Below are 20,915 nucleotides of genomic sequence, written 5' to 3'. Positions count from 1 at the left end.
GAGAGAGAGAGAAGAGAGAAGAAAGAGAAGAAGAGAAGAGAAAAAGAAAAAAGAAAGTAAAGAGAGGAAGAAAGGAAAGAAAGAAAATGTGAAAGAAAAAGGCAGAGAGAGAGAGAGAGAGAGAGAGAGAGAGAGAGAGAGAGAGAGAGAGAGAGAGAGAGAGAGAGAGAGAGAGAGAGAGAGAGAGAGAGAGAGAGAGAGAGAGAGAGAGAGAGATTAAGGTCCCCCTCCCCCCCAGGCCTAGTATATAAACGTGAGAAAGGGAAAATGCTTCTTGGTTTTGTTGCGCGCTCACAACATGTAAGTTTTGAGGTGTGTGTGTGTGTGTGTGTGTGTGTGTGTGTGTTGAGACTGAATACAAAGGAAGGTTCTTCATTTTTTTTATTTCACTCACATTTTTTCCTGCAATTCTCTCTCTCTCTCTCTCTCTCTCTCTCTCTCTCTCTCTCTCTCTCTCTCTCTCTCTCTCTCTCTCTCTCTCTCTCTCTCTCTCTCTCTCTCTCTCTCTCTCTCTCTCTCTCTCTCTCTCTCTCTCTCTCTCTCTCTCTCTCTCTCTCTCTCTCTCTCTCTCTCTCTCTCTCTCTCTCTCTCTCTCTCTCTCTCTCTCTCTCTCTCTCTCTCCTTCTTTGCCTACCTCTTTCCTCTCTTCTCTCCTTGTTCCTCTACCCTCACCAGCTCTGTGTCTTCCCTTACCTTCATGCATCCTTTCCCTCCCCTCTCCGTTTACCTCAAATTGTCCATCTTTCTTTTTTACCCTTTACGTTTTAACCCCACCTTACGATCCCTTCTATCTACGCTTTCTTCCCCTATTCTTCTCCCTTTACACCCTCCGCCCTGCTTACGTTTCCTTACCGCTTCTCTTCCCCTCTTTATATGCTTCCTGCTGTTTTGTCCTTTGCTGTCTCCTCGTGTTGTCTCCCACGCTGTTCTGTTCTCTACAAGTCTACATTATCCTTTACCTGTTTGTCTCCCGCCTCTACCTCACCCCTCGCCCTTTCCCTTTTCTTCCTGTCCCTACCTTCATCCCCACTTATTCTCACTTCCTCACCCTCTTCCCCTTAGTGCCAGTTTCTTCCTTTCACCCCTCAGTGCCTCCCTTCCCCTCATCCCTTATCCTTCCCCAGGGCCACCCTCAGGAGCGTCGTGGCCTGCCTGCTGGTGGTGGCGGCGGTGGTGGTGTCGGGGCAGCGGCCCAGCTGGCAGCCCCGCTCCCTGGGCTCCACTCCTCTCAGGGTAAGGGACCGGGGTGACACTGCCGCCTCTTTGGCACTGTGTTCAGCAAGCTCTTAAAGTGACAGTTTTTCTTCTTTCCAGCAATTTGCACGTTTTTATTTTCTCTTGACACGGACGGCTTTTTAAATCTCTCTGTATCTCTCAGCGCTGTTTGTCACTCCTTGGCACTGTCAGTCGCCAGATAGGGTCCCTCACACCCTCTCCTGGTCCTCCTTGAGCTGTCCCTCGGCAGTGCATCCAGGTACTCTTGGGACCCTTTGCCGCCCTCTTGCACCTCCCAGTTCTCCTTTATCACATGTCAAGTAACCCTACAGAGTCTTCACCTTCAAAAAGAAACTTGTTTCCTCGTGTCAGTTCTACTACTACTACTACTACTACTACTACTACTACTACTACTACTACTACTACTACTACTACTACTACTACTACTACTACTACTACTACTACTACTACTACTACTACTACTACTACTACTACTATACTATTGCTACAACTGTACTACTACTACTACTACTACTACTACTACTACTACTACTACTGCTATCACAATCGTCGTTACCCTCCCCCTCCCTGCCCCCAGCATGCCGCCTTCATGGAGGCTTACTTCTCTGAGGACACGAGTCTGGAATACGTGGACAGGTGGACGATATACGTCTCCACTTTTGATCCCCTGGGCAACGTAAGTATCCAGTGTATTGACCCAGTTGTATTTACCCAGTTGTATTGTATTGTAATAAGCAGAACTTGAACCTAAGCTTTTCGTGCTGTCTTGTTTCTCTATCTGCTTTTACTCAAATTCGCTTTGAATAATGAATGTTCACAACTTTCTCTGTAGCTATAGTCAAACCATTTCAAATAGTTCGTTTAGGCGTTCGATTCTGCGGGTCCTTTCCTCCCCTCTGCCCTGCCACACAGTCCCAACACCTATTTTTCTCTCATAATTACATATAGGTAACATATGAGAGGAAGGGATAGGTGTTGGGACTGTGTGGCGGAGCAGAGGGGAGGAAAGGATCCGCAGAATCGAACGCCTAAACGGACTATTTGAAATGGTTTGACTATAGACTTATCAATGATTCTGTTCGGGAAGTCAAACTTCTTTACATCCTTTCTGCATCTTGTTTTCCGCCATTTATGTTCATATCCGCCTGTTCTTCCGCTTTCTCAAACCAGCAAGTCTTCCCTGTCTTCATACTCCAGAAACTGTAGGAGTCTGAATACCAATATTAATTAAGTCCTCGCTCTCTTCTTTCTTGTGATGTAGACAGCTCTGCTTTGTGCTGTCTCTCATTGTATGAAGTTAAGCTTGGTATGATATTGTTGCCATTGTTTGCACTCTTTCCCATTTGTGTATGCGTGTATTTAAAAGATGACCACACTACAGCTGCATATTCTAGTCTTGACACTGTCAACGTTTTCAGCATCTCATCCTCGTAGGTCCATTTCACTTCAGTGTTGGTCAGCAACCTCAGACATTCTCCAGTTGTTAATATGCTTTTCCGGGGATTAAAAGTTGTTCTTCACGATCACTCGCAAGTCTTTTTCAGCTTTTTTCTTTGACTAGATTAGGGCCTTCCCCGCATATCATGATATTCCCAATTGGGTTCTGCCACACTCTATCCCATTTTGCCTCACTCTATCACATTTATAAAAACGTGACACTTCTCAGCATTAAGTACATTTTCCACGCTTTACTCCAGCTATGCAATTGACCGTACTGGCCAACAGTTCGCAACGTGGAGGCTTCGCCCTTTGTTTACCGACTTTTTACATTTTCGGTGTTGCCTGCCTCAGCACTGTGTGTATAACACACTTACTTTAAGACCAGAAGTCGAAATATCCATGTACACTTTCAGAAATAGTACCCGTCTAACATCAAATTTTATTATACTGGAGATGATAGAAGGCAAGATACAGCCATGACCGAAATATTCAGGAGACGAAACACCTCACGTTGCCTAGAGCCAGTGCGGGGCCTTGCACGAGGTGGACACGGGGCCGCGTACACTCGGCACTCACTGGTCATAAGTACCACAGACGCAAACCTGAAAACCTATGAGCAATGGTTAAAGGAAAACAGTTGACATGGACGTTAACTGCGATGGAGAACTTTTCAAAGCTGCTTCCATGCAGGGCAGCGTCTGGGTACTGGCTGGTCCGTCTGTGTGTGGAGGGCAGCGCAGTACTGTCTTCCATTTAGAGAGCAGTACCGTTGGCGCTTGTCAGTTCTTCTGGCACGCACTAACCCTGCCACGAGGACCGAACAATATAGCGCGGCCCTCCGCATCAACTTTAAAGCTCCACACTCACCATGAGCATAATAAAAAGAGGAGGCGGCAACGGGGAAACGAAAGAGATATTTTTTTAAGACACTCTAGCTCATGGGACTCAATAGATTAATAAAAAAATAATATTGACATCGAAAGCCATAACGCCCAACACTTTCCCCTAATTAAGGTGATTAGTTCTCTCTCTCTCTCTCTCTCTCTCTCTCTCTCTCTCTCTCTCTCTCTCTCTCTCTCTCTCTCTCTCTCTCTCTCTCTCTCTCTCTCTCTCTCTCTCTCTCTCTCTCTCTCTCTCTCTCTCTCTCTCTCTCTCTCTCTCCTTTATTCCTCTTCTTTGATTATTTTTCCACTACCCTTCTTCTCTTCCTTCTCTTTCCTTTCCTTCTCTTAATCTTCTCTATCCATTTTCTTTTCTTTTTTTCCTCAAACCAGGTATTCTTAGTGTTCCTTCCATCCCTTCCACCATGCTATTTTTCTCCCCTCTATCTCTCCATTTCGTCTTTATCTGTAACACTTTTTCATTATTTATCATCGCTTTTTCTTTGTTTAATCTCCTCTTGCTGTCTTCTCTCTCCTCCCTTTTCTCTTCCACCCTCTCCCGCTCTTCCTTCTTTACCCTCCTCCTCCTCCTCCTCCTCCTCCTCCATCCTCTCTTTCGTTTCTTCTCGCCCACACCAGACACGCAGCACCAGCCAGCCTTTCCAATACGTTCCTTTATCCCCATCAATCTCCACGTTCGTCTACACCCCTTACCCTGCCCCTGCCTTGCCTTGTACACCTGGCTACACTCATAACCTTGTCCCTGTCTCTCTTCAACACCCCACCACGCCCTCCTACACCCTGTACTCTGCCTTTTTCTCCCTCCTATCTCACCCATCATGGACTCAATGGTACGGAGATGTGCACCACGGCCACGCGCAGTTTATAGTGTGTGCTCCCTACTTTACCTTACATCTGGCCACACACCCCACACACCTCTCACCTACTCTGATTACACGGGATTACACTTTTTACCTTGTTCGTATGTTAACTGTATACCTGACCACTCTCCTTACCTTGATACTTACCATCTCCTACACCTCACGACACCCCGACCCGCCCTCACCTCACCTTCACACCTCGTACCTGCCCTCCGCGCTCACCTCTACACCTCTACAAAGCACTGTCACACACCCCTCACCTGCCCTCGCCTTGTCCCTACACCTGTTCACATCCCAGGTACACCTTTCTCACCTGTCCCTCATCTCTACACTTCCTACAGCACTCACCTGCCCTAACATCACAGCTACACCTAGTTTACCCCCATCACCTGCCCCCCTAACCTCCTCACCTAGCCACACCTTTACCTGTGCCGGCAGCTGGATGAGGTGTACCGCGTGAGGGCGCCTGGACGCTACATGGACCCTGCGCAATGGAACGTGGAGCTGATGGACTTGTCTGCCTACTGGCCCAACAACCCTGACTACCTGCCCAGTGAGTGCCGGAGGGAGGGGGAGGGAGACGGGGGGCTGCAGGTGGGAAGGTGTAACGGAGAGGAAGGGGTGGATAGGACAGCCAGGAGGGAGAGTACGACAGAGGAAAGGGAAGGAAAAGATGGAGGAACGAGAGAGTGTGAAGAATGGAGGGGACGGAAAGGGAAAGGAATGAAATAGGTAAAGAAGAAGGAAGGATGTAAAGGAGAGCAGGGAGGAAGGACTATAGCGAGGGGGAAGGAGAGGGAAAGGAAAGGTTTCAAGCAATGGCAAAGAGGAAGTGGGGGAAGGGATGAGAAGGAAAGGAGGGTGGTTAAAGAAATTGAGAGGAAAAAGGGAGATAATCTGGTCTGGGATAGAAGAGAAGGGAATAAGGAGCAATGATAGACAGGGAAAGAGATGGAAGGAAAGTGCGTGGTTGACTGTCATGAAAGAAACGAAGGAAAAGAGGTAAAGAGAGAGTGTGGAAGAAACGAAGGAAAGAAGGAAAGATAAGGAAAATGTATGTTACTGGGTAGAAGGCAAGGAAAGAGTGGAAAGAGAGAAACGAGGAAGAAGGGGAAAATGATTGATCTGTAAATAGAGGATGATTGATAATTGGAGTGAAGGAAGGAAGGAGAAGGGAATGAAAGGAGAGGAGGGGAGGAGAGAGGGAGAGAGAGAGGGAGGTGGAGAGGGATAAAACTGCAGTGAACGAGATAAAAATGGAAGAGTAAGATTAAAGAAATATAGAAAAAAGAAAGAAAAAAAGCCAAAACAACGTAGAGAGGTTCATAGTGAGGCAAAGAAAAACGAGAATAAGATCAAGACAATATTCATTACAAAAACACCACCACCACCATCACCACCACCACCACCATCATCACCATCACCACCACCACCATCATCACTATCACCACCACCACCATCATCACTATCACCACCACCACCATCATCACCATCACCACCACCACCATCATCACTATCACCACCACCACCACCATCACTACCACCACCACCACCACCACCATCACTACCACCACCACCACCATCATCACCATCACCAACACCACCATCATCACTATCACCACCACCACCACCATCACTATCATCACTATCACCACCACCACCACCACCACCACCACACTTACATCCTCGTTTTCCTATAATCACCCCCATTAAATAACCACCACCATCACCACCTATGTAACCTCATCTTCCCACCCCACCACCACCACCACCACATCATTTCCATCACTCCACTCTACTCCATCTTCGTTTCCCTGTCTTCCCTATTACATAACCACCTCTCATCACCACTATCACCACCTCTGTGCCTCGCCTCCCCACCCACCACCATTTCCACCCGCTCCACCACCTGTCATTTCCACACCACAATCTCCCTCCAAACAATTTCATCACCACTTAATCAACACCTGCACCAACCTCCACATCACTACCACCACCACCACTACCACTGTTACTCCCTACAACACCCATCCACCACCACCATGCACCACTCCCACCACCACCATACCCACACTTCACCATACATCTCCTCCACCACTGAATCACCACCACTTCTTATCAACCAACCTCCGCCTCAACTCTCTTTAACACCACCACCCCCACCCACACCACCACTGACCCAACACCACAACAACATCCCCACCACCATCTCATCACTACCGCCCCAACACCCCCACCCCCACCCTCACCACCTTCACTACAGCCGCCCCTTCTCCGCTTTCTCCTCCTGCAGGCTCCGTGGCGGGCGCTGAGGGTGTAATCTGGACCTCTGGCTTCCTGGTGCCTGGCAAGGGGGACGGGATGCTGCAGATGTACGATACCACGCAGGATCCCTTGCCTCCCGCCGTGGACATCGCCTCCCTGGATTCTGTAAGTGAAGGATGTCAACGAGGAAGTGTGGGAAAGGCATGGGCAGGGAAGGAAGGGAAGATGATCTGGTCCCGGGTCTGAGGGAAAGGAAATGAGCAATGAGAAACTGGTAAAGGCATGGGCAGGGAAGGAAGGGCTGTTAAATGAGAGATGATCTGGGGTAGAAGAGGAAAAGGAAAAGAGCAATGAGAGGCAGGTAAAGAAATGATCAGGAAAGGAAGGTTAGTTAAAGGAAAGGGAGATGATCTGATCCGGGTCTGAGGGAAAGGAAATGAGCAATGACAGACAGGTAAAGAAATGATCAGGAAAGGAAGGTTAGTTAAAGGAAAAGGAGATGATCTGATCCGGGTCTGAGGGAAAGGAAATGAGCAATGACAGACAGGTAAAGAAATGATCAGGAAAGGAAGGTTAGTTAAAGGAAAGGGAGATGATCTGATCCGGGTGTGAGGGAAAGGAAATGAGCAGTGACAGACAGGTAAAGAAATGATCAGGAAAGGAAGTTTACTTAAAGGAAAAGGAGATGATCTAATACGTGGTCTGAGGAAACTGAAAGGAGCAGGTAGAGACAGGTAAAGGGATTGGCAGGAGAGGAAAAGGAGTTTAAAGGGAAGGGAGATGATCTGGTCTGGGGTCTGATGACAAGGGAAGGACCAATGAGAGAGAAGGGAAAGGAAGAAAAGTGACAGGGAGAGTGTGGGAGAGGAGGGAGGAGAGGGAGAGAAGGGATGAGGGAGAGGCTGGGAGGCTGCAGAGAGAGAGAGAGAGAGAGAGAGAGGGTGGGGGGGGGGTATAAATGGGATGAAAGAAAAAAGGAGAAAAAGGAAGAAAAAAAAGGAATATTAGTGGTATTAAAAGTAGTAGTAGTGATACCAGTTATTATTATTTTTTTACCAACCACCACCACCACCACCACCTCCACTACCACTCCACCACCACCACCTCCACTACCACTCCACCACCACCACCACCTCCACTACCACTCCACCACCATCACCACCACCACCACCATTTTTACCTCCACGTGCCATCACCGTCAGCACCACTTAATACTCTTTCAACAGGTGTGTCGGGGCGCCTCATTACCTTGATTAGCTCCTCTTGTCTCTTTATCGTCTCCCTTCATGGACTCCACTTAGCAAACTTTCCTCTTATACTTTAAATTTTCATCCTGCATAATTTGAGCCGACGTCACGCTCAAGACTTGGGAAATGGCGCTATTTTTTATATTATTTCTTATTGTTTTCTTTATCCTTCTCCTCCTCCTCCTCATCATCATCATCATCGTCATCAATAAAGCAACGACACGATTAAGTGGTTCGCAAGGTTCATTAAGTCCTCGGCTCGCTGCTTCACTGCTTCGCTCGGGTGTTTCAGCAAGCGTGGTCGTATCACCGCGTCGTGTGGAAGGACATGGATCTGGATGGAGATCTGGATGCTCTCACCGCTCGCTTCCACGTCGGTGTGCTGGGTGAGTGTGTGTGTGTGTGTGTGTGTGTGTGTGTGTGTGTGTGTGTGTTAAGGGAATATATTTTTTTCCCCAATTTTTATTTTTATTTTAATTTTTTTCATTTTTGTATTTCTTTCTTTATTTTCTCTCTCTCTCTCTCTCTCTCGTATTTTCTTCATTTTCTTTCCTTAGTGGCCATCTCTTTGTGCATTATCACTCTTCTCCTCCTTTCATTTTATCATCCCTTTATTATCCCTTCATTATCCCTCCTCTCCTCCTCTCACTTTATTCTTATTCTTTTTCCTCCCGCTCTCCTTTATACCAATCTCTTTCCTCTCCTCCCTATTCGTGCATCCCGTTTTCTTTCATTCATTTTTTCCATCTTCCTTCTCCCCTTCATGCGCTGCCATTTTGTTTCTTGTACTGCATTATCTTTCATTTTTTCCTCCTCTTTTCCTTCCTGCCATATTTGCTGATTTTCTTCCTTCTTTCCTTTACCTCAGCTTTTCCCAGTCGTCGCCACCTGTTTTCCTTTCCTACTTTCATTCTCTCTTTGTCATTACCTTTCCCGCATTTTACGCTTCCTTCCTTTCCTTTTATCTTATTTTCTCCTTTTTAATTCCACCCTGTATTCCAGCGCCTCTGTGGTATAGCAGTTAGCGTACCCAGCTACGAATTCGTGGGCCCGGGTTCGAATCCCGGCCCGGGCAGTCGGCGTGCAGCTTACCCAAATTTTCATCTTCCCTTTCGAGCTGATTGATATATGGGTACCTGGGGAAACCTGGGGAAGGTAAACTGTGGTAACCCGGATGTCACACTGGCCCTGTGTCCCGGGGTAATGGGTTCTTCCCACCACAGGCTCAAGGGTCAGTGCGACGGAGATCAGCACCGCTGCCACGCGCATCTATTCCATATCCCCTCATCCTTACCTAACCCTGTCTGTATTCCATCTCTCTCTCTTTCTCTCTCCTATCATCACACCAGCAAATACTCAGTTTCCATTTTTCCCTTCTTTTATTTCAACAGGCGGCGTCACAAGCGAACTCGTGTGGCTGGAGAACGAAGGGAAAGGATTTGTGGGTGGTTGGCCTCAGCACATCCTGGCGACTGACGGGCCAGACGTTCACTTCGGGGTGGTAACGCTGACGGCCGCCGGGAGGACATACGACTGCATCGTGGCGGGCGAGTTCTTTAACCAAAAGTTGAGCATCTACTGGACCGAGAGTGCGGATGGAAGCTGGACTAATCCTGGCCTGGTGAGTTTAAACTGTAAGGCAGCGTTTCTTATTATTTTCTTATTTCAGACCAGAAGCTCAGCAACTCTTGAGTTTGACTTTCAGGCGCTCAAAGGTAAAAATTAAACAGAAGGCAAACGCTAAGTTGTACTTGGCCTCGGTACTTATCTCCGTCTCAATGTCCCTTGAGTCTGTGTGGGTAAAAAGTAAGAATCCTACCTCGGGACGCGAGGCCAGAGTAACATCCGGGTCACTCCATAGTAACATCCGGGTCACCACAGAGTAACATCCGGGTCACCACAGAGTAACATCCGGGTCACCACAGAGTAACATCCGGGTCACCACAGAGTAACATCCGGGTCACTCCATAGTAACATCCGGGTTACCAACCACAACAGCAACATCCGGGTCACCACAGAACACATCCGGTCACTCCATAGTAACATCCGGGTCACCACAGAGTAACATCCGGGTTACCACAGAGTAACATCCGGGTTACCACAGAGTAACATCCGGGTTACCACAGAGTAACATCCGGGTTACCACAGAGTAACATCCGGGTTACCACAGTACACTTTCCCCAGGTTTCCCAAAGTACCCATTTATCGACCAGCCCGAAATGGAGGATGAAAAACTGGTTGAGTTGGGTGACGGGCCAGAATCATTCCCAAGCTGGCGGATTCGTGGCTCGGTATGCTAACCACTACACCATGAAAGCACTTAGGTTGTTCAGGAGCTCCAGTAGTTTGATTACAAAGGTTACATTTGCTTCATCACCATTAAGGAAATATTAAATATTTTTATCGTGTTTTTTGCGCATTCTTTTGAAACAAGGGACCAAAGATGCAATTAAGATGCAAACCTGGTCATAAACAACGGCAATACATTGGATGCATGCCATGGAAAGACATTCTTCCTGAAACAGTGTCAGAGGGCTTGTGCATGCATACTTACACTTAAATCTGGTATTCTGGATTCTTTGCGGAAGAACATGTGCAAAGATTCGGATCTTTTAGTCTCGTGCTCCTTGTCTCTTTCTACGGGTGTCATCATGTGAGGAAACCAAGTAGTGACTTGAAGAGACAAATAAATGCCCTCGGTAATATAAGTCCCTTTATAAAATCTTAGGCCATCGATGGAAGGACATTCTATCAAATCGGTTATTACTTGAGACTGAATCGAGGCCAACTCCAGCTGTACGGGCATATGGTCCACTCACAAAGACTTGGGCAAGTTGAACGATTCTGCCGTGAGTTACTCAAGCTGGGAGTTGAGCCTGCCTGTAGACTTGACCGAGGGAGTCCCCGGCAGCAGACTCGTCAAGCGGGCGAGGCGACACGCTCCGGCGTAGGCTCACACTCAATGATGACATGGCAGAGATGCACTCCCGGCACCCCTTGAAATATTTTGGCATCCCAGGGCGTGCCGATACTCGAGACTAAGAAACGATGGAATTGAGAAAGAGATGAGAAGCGTCTGCGCCACTAGACCTCCTGTTGCTTGATTTCCATATTTCTGGTGTTGCGTGTGTCGTCATGAGAGACTCTAGAGGTCGGTATGATAAGACATTTTCGCTTCTTACATCAGCTATTTCTAAAGGTCAGAGAGGGGGTCAATTGGGTTCTGATGAGTTTTCTCCAGGTTCACACCACCACACAGGTTCACACTACCACCATTTTTTTTTTTTTTTTTTTTACAACAAAGGAGGCAGCTCAAGGGCACAAAAAAAAACAATAACAAAAAAAAAAAGCCCGTTAATCGCTGCTCCCATAAAAGAATCAGAAGAGGTGGCCAAAAGCAAGGTCAAATTCGGGAGGAGAGGTGTCCTGACACCCTCCTCTTGAAAGAGTTCAAGTCATAGGCAGAAGGAAATACAGATGAAGGAAGATTGTTCCAGAGTTTACCAGCGTGAGGGATGAAAGAGTGAAGATGCTGGTTAACTCTTGCATAAGGGGTTTGGACAGTGTAGGGATGAGCATGAGTAGAAAGTCGTGTGCAGCGGGGCCGCGGGAGGGGGGGAGGCATGCAGTTAGCAAGTTCAGAAGAGCAGTCAGCGTGGAAATATCGATAGAAGATAGAAAGAGAGGCAACATCGCGGCGGAATTTAAGAGGTAGAAGACTATCAGTAGGAGGAGGAGAGCTGATGAGACGAAGAGCCTTAGTCTCCGCTCTGTCCAGAAGAGCTGTGTGGGTGGAGCTCCCCCACACGTGAGATGCATACTACATACAAGGGCGGACAAGGCCCCTGTATATGGATAGCAACTGCGCGGGGGAGAAGAACTGGCGGAGACGATACAGAACGCCCAACCTCGAGGAAGCTGATTTAGCGAGAGAGGAGATATGAAGTTTCCAGTTGAGATTTTGAGTTAAGGATAGACCGAGGATGTTTAGTGTTGAAGAAGGTGACAGCTGAGTGTTGTCGAAGAATAGGGGATAGGTGTTTGGAAGATTGTGTCGAGTTGATAGGTGGAGAAATTGAGTTTTTGAGGCATTGAAGGACACAAGGTTCCTTCTGCCCCAGTCGGAAATGATAGCAAGGTCTGAGGTTAAGCGTTCTGCAGCCTCCAGTCTGGAGTTGTGTACTTCCTGTTTTGATGGTCTTCTATTGAAAGAAGTTGAATAATGCAGAGTGGAGTCGTCGGCATACGAGTGGACAGGACAGTTTGTTATGGAAAGAAGATCATTGATGAATAACAGGAAGAGAGTGGGTGATAGGACAGAGCCCTGTGGAACGCCACTGTTGATAGGTTTAGGGGAAGAGCAGTGACCGTCTACCACCGCAGAGATAGAACGGCCGGAAAGGAAACTGGAGATAAAGGAACAGAGAGAGGGATAGAATCCGAAAGAGGGCAGTTTAGAAAGTAAAGACTGGTGCCAGACTCTATCGAAGGCTTTCGATATGTCTAGCGCAACAGAGAAAGTTTCACCGAAACTGCTAAGAGGATGACCAAGAGTCACTTATGAGAGAAGAGCGCCAGTAGAACGCCCCTTGCGGAATCCATACTGGCGATCAGATAGAAGATTAGAAGTGGAAAGGTGCTTTTGAATCTTCCGGTTAAGGATTGATTCAAAAGCTTTAGATAGACATGAAAGTAAAGCTATTGGGCGGTAGTTTGAGGGATTGGAGCGGTCACCCTTCTTAGGCACAGGCTGTACAAAGGCATACTTCCAGCAGGAAGGAAAGATAGATGTTGATAGGCAGAGACGAAAGAGTTTGACCCGGCAGGGTGTCAGCACAGAAGCACAGTTTTTAAGGACAATAGGAGGCACTCCATCAGGTCCATAAGCCTTCTGAGAGTTGAGGCCATAGAGGGCATAGAAAACATCATTAGGAAGAATCTTAATAACAGGCATAAAGGAGTCAGAGGGGGGATGAGTAGGAGGAATATGCCCAGAATCGTCCAAGGTGGAGTTCTTACAGAAAGTTTGAGCGAAGAGTTCAGCCTTAGAGACAGATGAGACGGCAGTGCTGCCGTCAGGGTTAAGGAGAGGAGGGAAAGAGGAAGAAGTGAAATTGGAAGAGATATTTTTGGCTAGATGCCAGAAGTCACGGGAAGAATTAGAAGAAGCAAGGTGTTGACATTTTCTATTTATAAAAGAAGTTTTGGTAAGTCGGAGAATAGATTTGGCACGATTCCGGGCTGAAATGTATAGATCAAAGTTAGTGGGAGTTCGAAGGCTCTGGAACCTTTTGTGAGCTGCCTCTCTATCTTTAATAGCACGAGAACAAGCGTGATTAAACCAAGGCTTTTTAGCATGAGGAGTAGAGAAAGTACGTGGAATGTATGCCTCCATTCCAGAGACAATCACCTGTGTGATGCGCAGAGCACAGACAGAGGGGTCTCTCTCCTGGAAGCAGTAATCATTCCACGGGAAATCGGAAAAGTACATCCTCAGGTCGTCCCACCGAGCTGAAGCAAAATGCCAGAAGCATCGCCTCCTCGGTGGGTCCAGAGGATGTACAGGAGCGATAGGACAGGATACAGAAATAAGGTTATGATCGGAGGAGCCCAACGGAGAGAAGAGTTTGACAGAGTAAGCAGAAGGATTAGAGGTAAGGAAGAGGTCTAGAATGTTGGGCCTGTCTCCAAGACGGTCGGGAATACGAGTAGGGTGCTGAACCAACTGCTCTAGGTCGTTGAGGAGAGCAAAGTTGTAGGCTTGTTCACCAGGCTGGTCAGTGAAAGAGGATGAAAGCCAAAGCTGGTGGTGAACATTGAAATCTCCCAAGATGGAGATTTCAGCGAAGGGAGAGTGGGTCAAGATGCGCTCCACTTTAGAGTTCAAATAGTCGAAGAGTTTTACATAGTTAGTAGAGTTAGGTGAGAGATAAACAGCACAGATGTATTTAGTAATAGAATGACAATGAAGTCTTAGCCAGATGGTGGAAAATTCTGAAGAGTCAATGTCGTGGGCACGAGAGCAAGTGATGTCGTTGCGCACGTAGGCGCAACATCCAGCTTTGACTTGAAATTTAGGATAGAGATAGTAGGAGGGAACAGAGTTGAGGTTGCTGTCAGTAGCCTCAGAAACCTGTGTTTCGGTGAGGAAGAGAAGGTGAGGTTTAGAGGAGGAGAGATGGTGTTCCACAGAATGAAAATTAGAACGGAGACCGCGAATGTTGCAGAAATTGATAAGGAGGAGGTTCCAGGGGTTATCAGGACACCTCTCAAATCGGCAGCCAGAAGGGGAGTCCTCCCTGGGGGAATTTATGGTCCCCCCCCCAGGCGGGGACTCCGAGGCAGTTATTATTTTCGCCATGTTGAATTTTGAATTTTGGGAAAACATGTGTGTGTTTTGTGAATGTAGTGTGGTGTAGAAAGAGAGAGGAACTGTCTTTAGACAGCATGCTGAACTGCTCTCTGGTGTTGATGAGACAAAAGGGAAACGGTTAGTGAGGACATGGGAAGGGTCTTTGAAGGGCTTCAGCACCCTCCTCGCTTCCCATATATCCTCACCGGGAGTAGCTCACGCCCGTTCGGTAGGTGTCTTCCTACCTACTCCATATATAAAACTACTCCTGGAAATGCCAACAACTCCTGCGAAAGCCTTGTCAAATAGGTGTTCTTGGGCGGCGAAATGTCTTATAATACGACCCAGTACTGAGTGACTCCGTTCTCCTTGGATCTGTTGCTCATCTAATGTTATTCATCTTTCTCATTGATGTATTTTCCCTTAACTCTACGCAGAATCCAGTGTGGCCACAAAGTGTTTGGCAGCTGTTTAATTAGTGCGTTACACATGACACGGCTTCCATTCATTCTCTCTCTCTCTCTCTCTCTCTCTCTCCTCCCTTTCGTTATCTCTTTCTCCTTCTTTCTTCATTCCTTTCCTTTTTCCATTCATTCATCCGTCTGTCCTTTCCTTTCTTCCTTCCTTTCAACCTTATATCCATTTTCTTTATTTCCTTTCCCTTATTAACCAATCCATTCTTCCCTAAAGCTTGCCTACCTCAGCTCTCCGCACCCTTTCTCACCTGTGCCTCTCTCCACCCACGCAGGTGATGTCCAGAGTGATCAACCAGAATGCCGGGCAGGTGTTTGATGTCTTAGTGGATGACTTCAACCGCGACGGAGTGATGGAGTTCATGGCCACGGAGTACCAGACTGACGTGGGAGTGGGGCAGGCGACCGTCTACTTCTTCCCGGATGATTTCAGGTGTGTTGGGAGGGAGGGAGGGCTAAGGAGGAGGAACAGGAGGAGGAGGAGGAGGAGGAGGAGGATTAGGATGGATGATATGGGATAAAGTAATGTAAGGAATGTTTCTTTTAATTCTATGCCAAGTCAGTCAGGATGCGACCACGCGTGCCGGAAACACACGTCGGCAACATGGCGGAGACAGGGCAGGCAACAATCTTGTAATCAAGAGAAATTCTGAAACATGTTCGTGCTATGATACTGTGTCGGCAATTTGTTGTTGGGTGTGTGTGGACGAGGCGGTGCTTGACGCAGGTGTCCGAGTAAGCACACACATAATATCACTGCAAGACGGTCCGTCGGCGATACATTGTCTCCCGTTCTCCGCGTCGTGTTCAGCGAAGTGCGGGCCAACCAAGATCTTCCGGCCAACCATACTCCACATGTGTTCTAAGTCGCCCGTCTTCATAACGTTCAGCGTCACGCGAGAGACCTCGGTATATGCGGGACCCACGTGTGTGTATAGTATTGTCCTCTGTATACACGCAGGTGGAGGCCTTCACCTCCCCTAATGGTTCTCATAGCTGACGGACGCACCAAGAGTCGGCGAACTCGCCTCCTGTGACGGCCACGCATTACAACCAGTGCTGCAACTGCCAGCAAGCCGTCCGTTCTCACTCCGACAACAGGGTGGTAAATTATTTACCTCCATGCCTCGGCCATTTTCTTTAGTAGATGGTGTCGCCTCTATGTATTTCCCTCTGTTATGTTCGCGTATGCAGACACGCGTAGACGGCCTTTTGGCCTCACCTCTGTTTCCAGCCTATTACCGACATGTAAAAGACATGTTTGCCAACTGTTCCCTACATGATCGCGTGTATGTGTCCGACGCGTCGATGGCGGTGATGCCGACAGTTTTTACGATATGATCGGGGACACGTGTGGCCGCAGCTGTACTCATCTGAAAACAACACCATATCGCTTTAGCGGCTGCTAGAGTAGTAATAATAACAATACAGCAGCAGTTGTGGTAATAGCAGTACAGCCCCAACACCCACCATGCCACACCCTTTGTCTCTGCCGTGCCATCCACTAACAATCGTTTTCCCGTTTCCTTCTCCCCAGGCTTGACCCCTTCACCTCCGTCCAGGTCGCGGACGGCTTCATTCCCAACCCGATCGTAGGTGGCGAGAGCATGTCACCGGGCACCCCCAAGGCCTACTACCCCAACGCGGAGTTCGCTGCGGGAGTGGCGGAGGACGGCCTGTGAGTAGGAAAGAAGGGAAAGTGGAGAGAAAGGATGAGTGGAGGATGGTGGTGTAATTTTTTCTCGTTACTTCTTTTCGCCTTTTATTTTTTACATTCTACATTTTTTTGTGTTTGAGAGAGAGAGAGAGAGAGAGAGAGAGAGAGAGAGAGAGAGGACGGGGGTAGGCAGGCAGTTTACGAGTAATTAGAATGGAACACGTTCGAGACTCGTATGAACCCTTTATCATTATTGCTTCCTCTGCTTTCGTTATATTCCTTGCTTCCTCTCTTTTCATCCATTTCCTTTCCTTCTACTGTTCCTGTATGTATGTATAAATCCATGTGTATGTATGTATGTATGTATGTATTTATGTATGTATGTACGTATTTTCCTTTTTTCTTGCTTCCTGTCTCTTCTCGTCCTTTCCCTTTACTTCTTCTGTTCCTGTATGTATGTACATATGTATGTATGTATGTATGTCCGTGTGTTCACCAATACATAAAGCACCCCCCTACCCCCTTTACCATCCCGGCCATATATAGGTATCAGTTCTTATCTTGTACAGTACGCGTGCTATTCTCATCCCTCCTTAACTCGTCCTTCCCCTCCCTACCAACCCCCCCCCAAGCCATACAAGCCCGACATCCTCCTCCCCAGTGACGATGACGGCAGGAATGATAGGAGGGGAATGAATGGTCCAGGATTCGAATGGTCTAGGAGGGGCGAGCCTGTATATTCTTATTTTTGTTAATCATATCCTCTTCATCCTTAATCCTAACCCACCCACCCCCAGGCCACACATACCTTATATCCTCCTCTCCGGTGACGGCAGGAATGATAGGAAGGGAATGAATGGTTTAGGAGGGGAGAGCTTGTAGTATAGGCGCTTAATTTTCTCATCCCCTTTCCCCCCAACCCCCAGGCCACACAAACCTTACATTCTCCTCTCCAGCGACGATGACGGCAGGAATGAAGGGTAGGGAAGCAACGGTCTGGGAGGGGAATGGTTAAAGGAGGGAATGATGTAGAAGGCGAATGTAGGGAAGGGAATGAATGGTTTGGGAGGGGAATGGTTAAAGGAGGGAATGGCCTAGGAGGGGAGAGCCTGTAGTATGGACGCTATTCTCATCCTTAACCCTTCCCCCCGCAGGCCACACAAGCCCTACATCCTCCTCTCCGGCGACGATGACGGGAGGATGTACGTTCTCTTCCCCAACTCTGACCTCCGCGACGACTGGCTCTACGAGAAGCACATCCTGCTGGACACAGAGAAAACCACTATTGGTGTGTAGAGCCGCGTGTGTGTGTGTGTGTGTGTGTGTGTGTGTGTGTGTGTGTGTGTGTGTGTGTCTCTGTCTGTGTCTGTGCCTGTGTGTGTGTGTGTGTGTGTGTGTGTGTGTGTGTGTGTGTGTGTGTGTGTGTGTGCAATTTAAGATAATGAAGCATATTTAGCACATCATTAAACAAACTACTTAAAACACTAAAACAAACACTAAAAATAAAAGTAAATAATGCATGTCAAATAATCCTAGTTCAATGTAATGCCTCTCGGATAGTTAATCCCTTCGCCAGGTAATCCTGACGCTATTGAAAAGGTTCACTGACCACTCATTTTCATATTTGCTCAGCAGTTTTATTATTTTTCGGACATAATAAAATTCCTTTCTTTATATATACTCTTCCTCAGTTATTTATTGCTGCTCAAGTTTATACTATTGTTTTTCTTTGCATTTTATCTTTTTACGTTATTGATATATATATTTATTTCCCTTTTTATCCGTTTCTTGTGCATTCTTTTAATTTTTTCATATTGTTATCTTATCCATTTACTAACATTTTACTCGTACGTAGCATGCTTTATTTAACGTATCTTTACTAGCTTACCTTGTTTTGTTACCATTTATATATCATTTACGTTTTCTTTGACTTCATACACCGTTATTGTCTTGCTCTATTTCATGTATTTTTGGACAACTTGATTCACTATACTTTCATTACTGTTTTTCCCTCACACCACCACCACCTCCACCACCCCTACAGGCAAGATGGCTCACGGTGACTTCGATGGTGACGGCTATGAGGAGGTTGCAGTGGCTGGCTATTCAATCGGTCAGCTGTACCTCTACACCTACGCTCCCTAGAACCTCTCACTCTACACCTACGCTCCCTAGAACCTCTCACTCTACACCTACGCTCCCTAGAACCTCTCACTCTACACCTACGCCCCCTAGAACCTCTCACTCTACGGGCCAGTTTTATAGTCCAGTACAGCAAGATTGTTAGCTCCCCAACCAGACACAAACTACTACGAAAATGCCTTGTACAGTGTTTGGCGTTGATATGATAATGGGGAAATTTTAGGGAACCACACGGGAAATCTCTTTAGAATCTGGTATTGAGTAGAATTAGCGGATCACTGTGGAGATTATGGTTTGGTTTGGACTCAATGGACTGTCGAACTGGCCCTTTCCTGCCTAGAACCACTTAACCCCTTGACTGCGGATTTCCTATAAGAAGACATCACCAAGCTACAGGAGTGGAGCAAAAAGTGGCTGCTACAATTCAATGAAGAAAAATGTGAAGTCCTGCACCTTGGGAGGGGATATCCAGCACACCAATACCTCATGGGAAACATTCCACTATCCACCACAGAGCCAGAGAAAGACCTGGGAGCACATGTTACTAAGTTACCAGTGAAGGCGAAATCCGTGCCAATCGCAGCGGACGGGCTAATTTACATCTATAACAATCTATTTTCCTTCTGCATGATCTTCAAAACCTCTGTTTCTAAGCATGCATTCTTTAGAACCACATGTGTTGTTGTTTGGTGTTTGGAGATAATAGTTCAATAGTTTAAACGTAAGTGAACTCCTGTATTTTGTAGAACTTTTGAACTGATTAATACACCAGGATCAATCTCTGTTGTGCATTCTTTTGACCCACACATCATTTCCTAACTCACCGAACCTCAAACTTGCCATCGCGGCCTATGATTAGCAAGCACACACACACACACACACACACACACACACACACACACACACACACACACACACACACACACACACACACACACACACACACACAGCAATTAATGGGTACCAGGTGACAGTCGGAAGTTGTGTCCCACCTCCTGGATGTGTGTGTGTGTGTGTGTGTGTGTGTGTGAATCAAGGGAGGGTATTAGCTTGGGATCACGAATTCAGTGTGTGATCAGACCATGGGGAATAACACACACACACACACACACACACACACACACACACACACACACACACACACAACGTAGTGTACACATGAATGGTTTACGAGTCTGTGTATACGTACGTAGCCTTCCTTAGATGCCTGAACTATACATTAAGACAAGCATGATATATATTTATTCTTATAGTTTCCTGATATAAGGTATACAGCTGCTGCTACTACTACTACTACTACTACTACTACTACTACTACTACTACTACTACTAATAATAATAATAATAATAATAATAATGATAATAATGCTTCTACTATCACTACTACTACTGTTGCTACTACTAACCAACAAACTAACTAGCCAACTAACCAAATATTTAGCAAACTATCACACTCAGTCTTCGAAGAGGTACCTGTAACGGTTCTTAATTCTTCCCAACTCTTTTTCTACCATCGCGCAAATTATGTTTTAGGGTAGTGATACCGTCTCGTGCAAAATGATTCTTATCTATACCCACTTTATTTTGTGCAGAAAGTCTATTATCCAGTGCAATAAAGAATCAGTGAAGAAGTGTTGGAAAAGGGTAAACCAACTCGTCTCAAACCTCTCTCTCGAGCCAGCAACTTTAACAATAAGAAAAACAGCTTCCATTACTTGACGGAACTGAAAATACTGGAAACCTTTTTATTTCTTTTTGTTGAATTTGAGTGGCAGCAAATACAATACAGTCCCGTGATACGAACGGAAATAAAGACGGAAATACGAAAACCGTTGTGCTGGAAAATAGGGAGATCGAACACAACTTCCTCCCTCCCCTCCCCCCACCCTTCTGCCTCCTCCTCCTCCTCCTCCTCGATGACCCATTCCCCCTACCCCAGCGTGCCAAACTATCGTACTCAGCGCATTGCATTTTCCTAGTTTCTGAGTGATAACTCTAGCAAAAAAGAGCGAAAACCATCACTCTTTAACAGTTTCAACGATAACTTTAATTTTCTATCGTTGTTTGTGTGGTTACGACGGTCTTATGAGCCTAAAAATGATAAATGCAATGCTCAGAGTACGACAATTTGGCAACGCTGCCCTCCCCCCCCCCCCCCACCCAGCAGCAGTTTAGCTTCGGCGGTCAGACGTGGAGGGTGTTCGTTCGTGTGCAGGAAGGAACAAAACTCTCCATACGTGAGAACGACATGAGTACAACAGTTACTTAGCCTGTCAGGGGTAAGAAATAATAGTCTTCGTGTTATCATTTTCAGCATACTCGTAGGTTTAATGAGTGACGT

At 46.8% G+C, this 20,915-nt stretch overlaps 1 protein-coding gene across 1 annotated transcript; it reads left to right on the top strand.

Moving 5' to 3' along the window:
• The first annotated feature begins 267 nt into the window (after window positions 1-267).
• On the top strand, window positions 268-19,356 carry LOC127009867 (uncharacterized). The gene is made up of 11 exons (XM_050883345.1): window positions 268-300; window positions 1,125-1,233; window positions 1,814-1,912; window positions 4,877-4,991; window positions 6,732-6,868; window positions 8,243-8,336; window positions 9,342-9,571; window positions 15,051-15,208; window positions 16,313-16,453; window positions 17,587-17,720; window positions 18,477-19,356. Coding segments are annotated over exons 1-11 (1,320 nt in total). The 5' UTR covers window positions 268-298; the 3' UTR covers window positions 18,578-19,356.
• The last annotated feature ends 1,559 nt before the right edge of the window (window positions 19,357-20,915 follow it).

This window comes from Eriocheir sinensis, chromosome 42 (genome assembly GCF_024679095.1).
Source record: "Eriocheir sinensis breed Jianghai 21 chromosome 42, ASM2467909v1, whole genome shotgun sequence".
Classification (NCBI taxonomy): domain Eukaryota; kingdom Metazoa; phylum Arthropoda; class Malacostraca; order Decapoda; family Varunidae; genus Eriocheir; species Eriocheir sinensis.
This window is presented reverse-complemented; position numbering and strand designations above follow the sequence as displayed.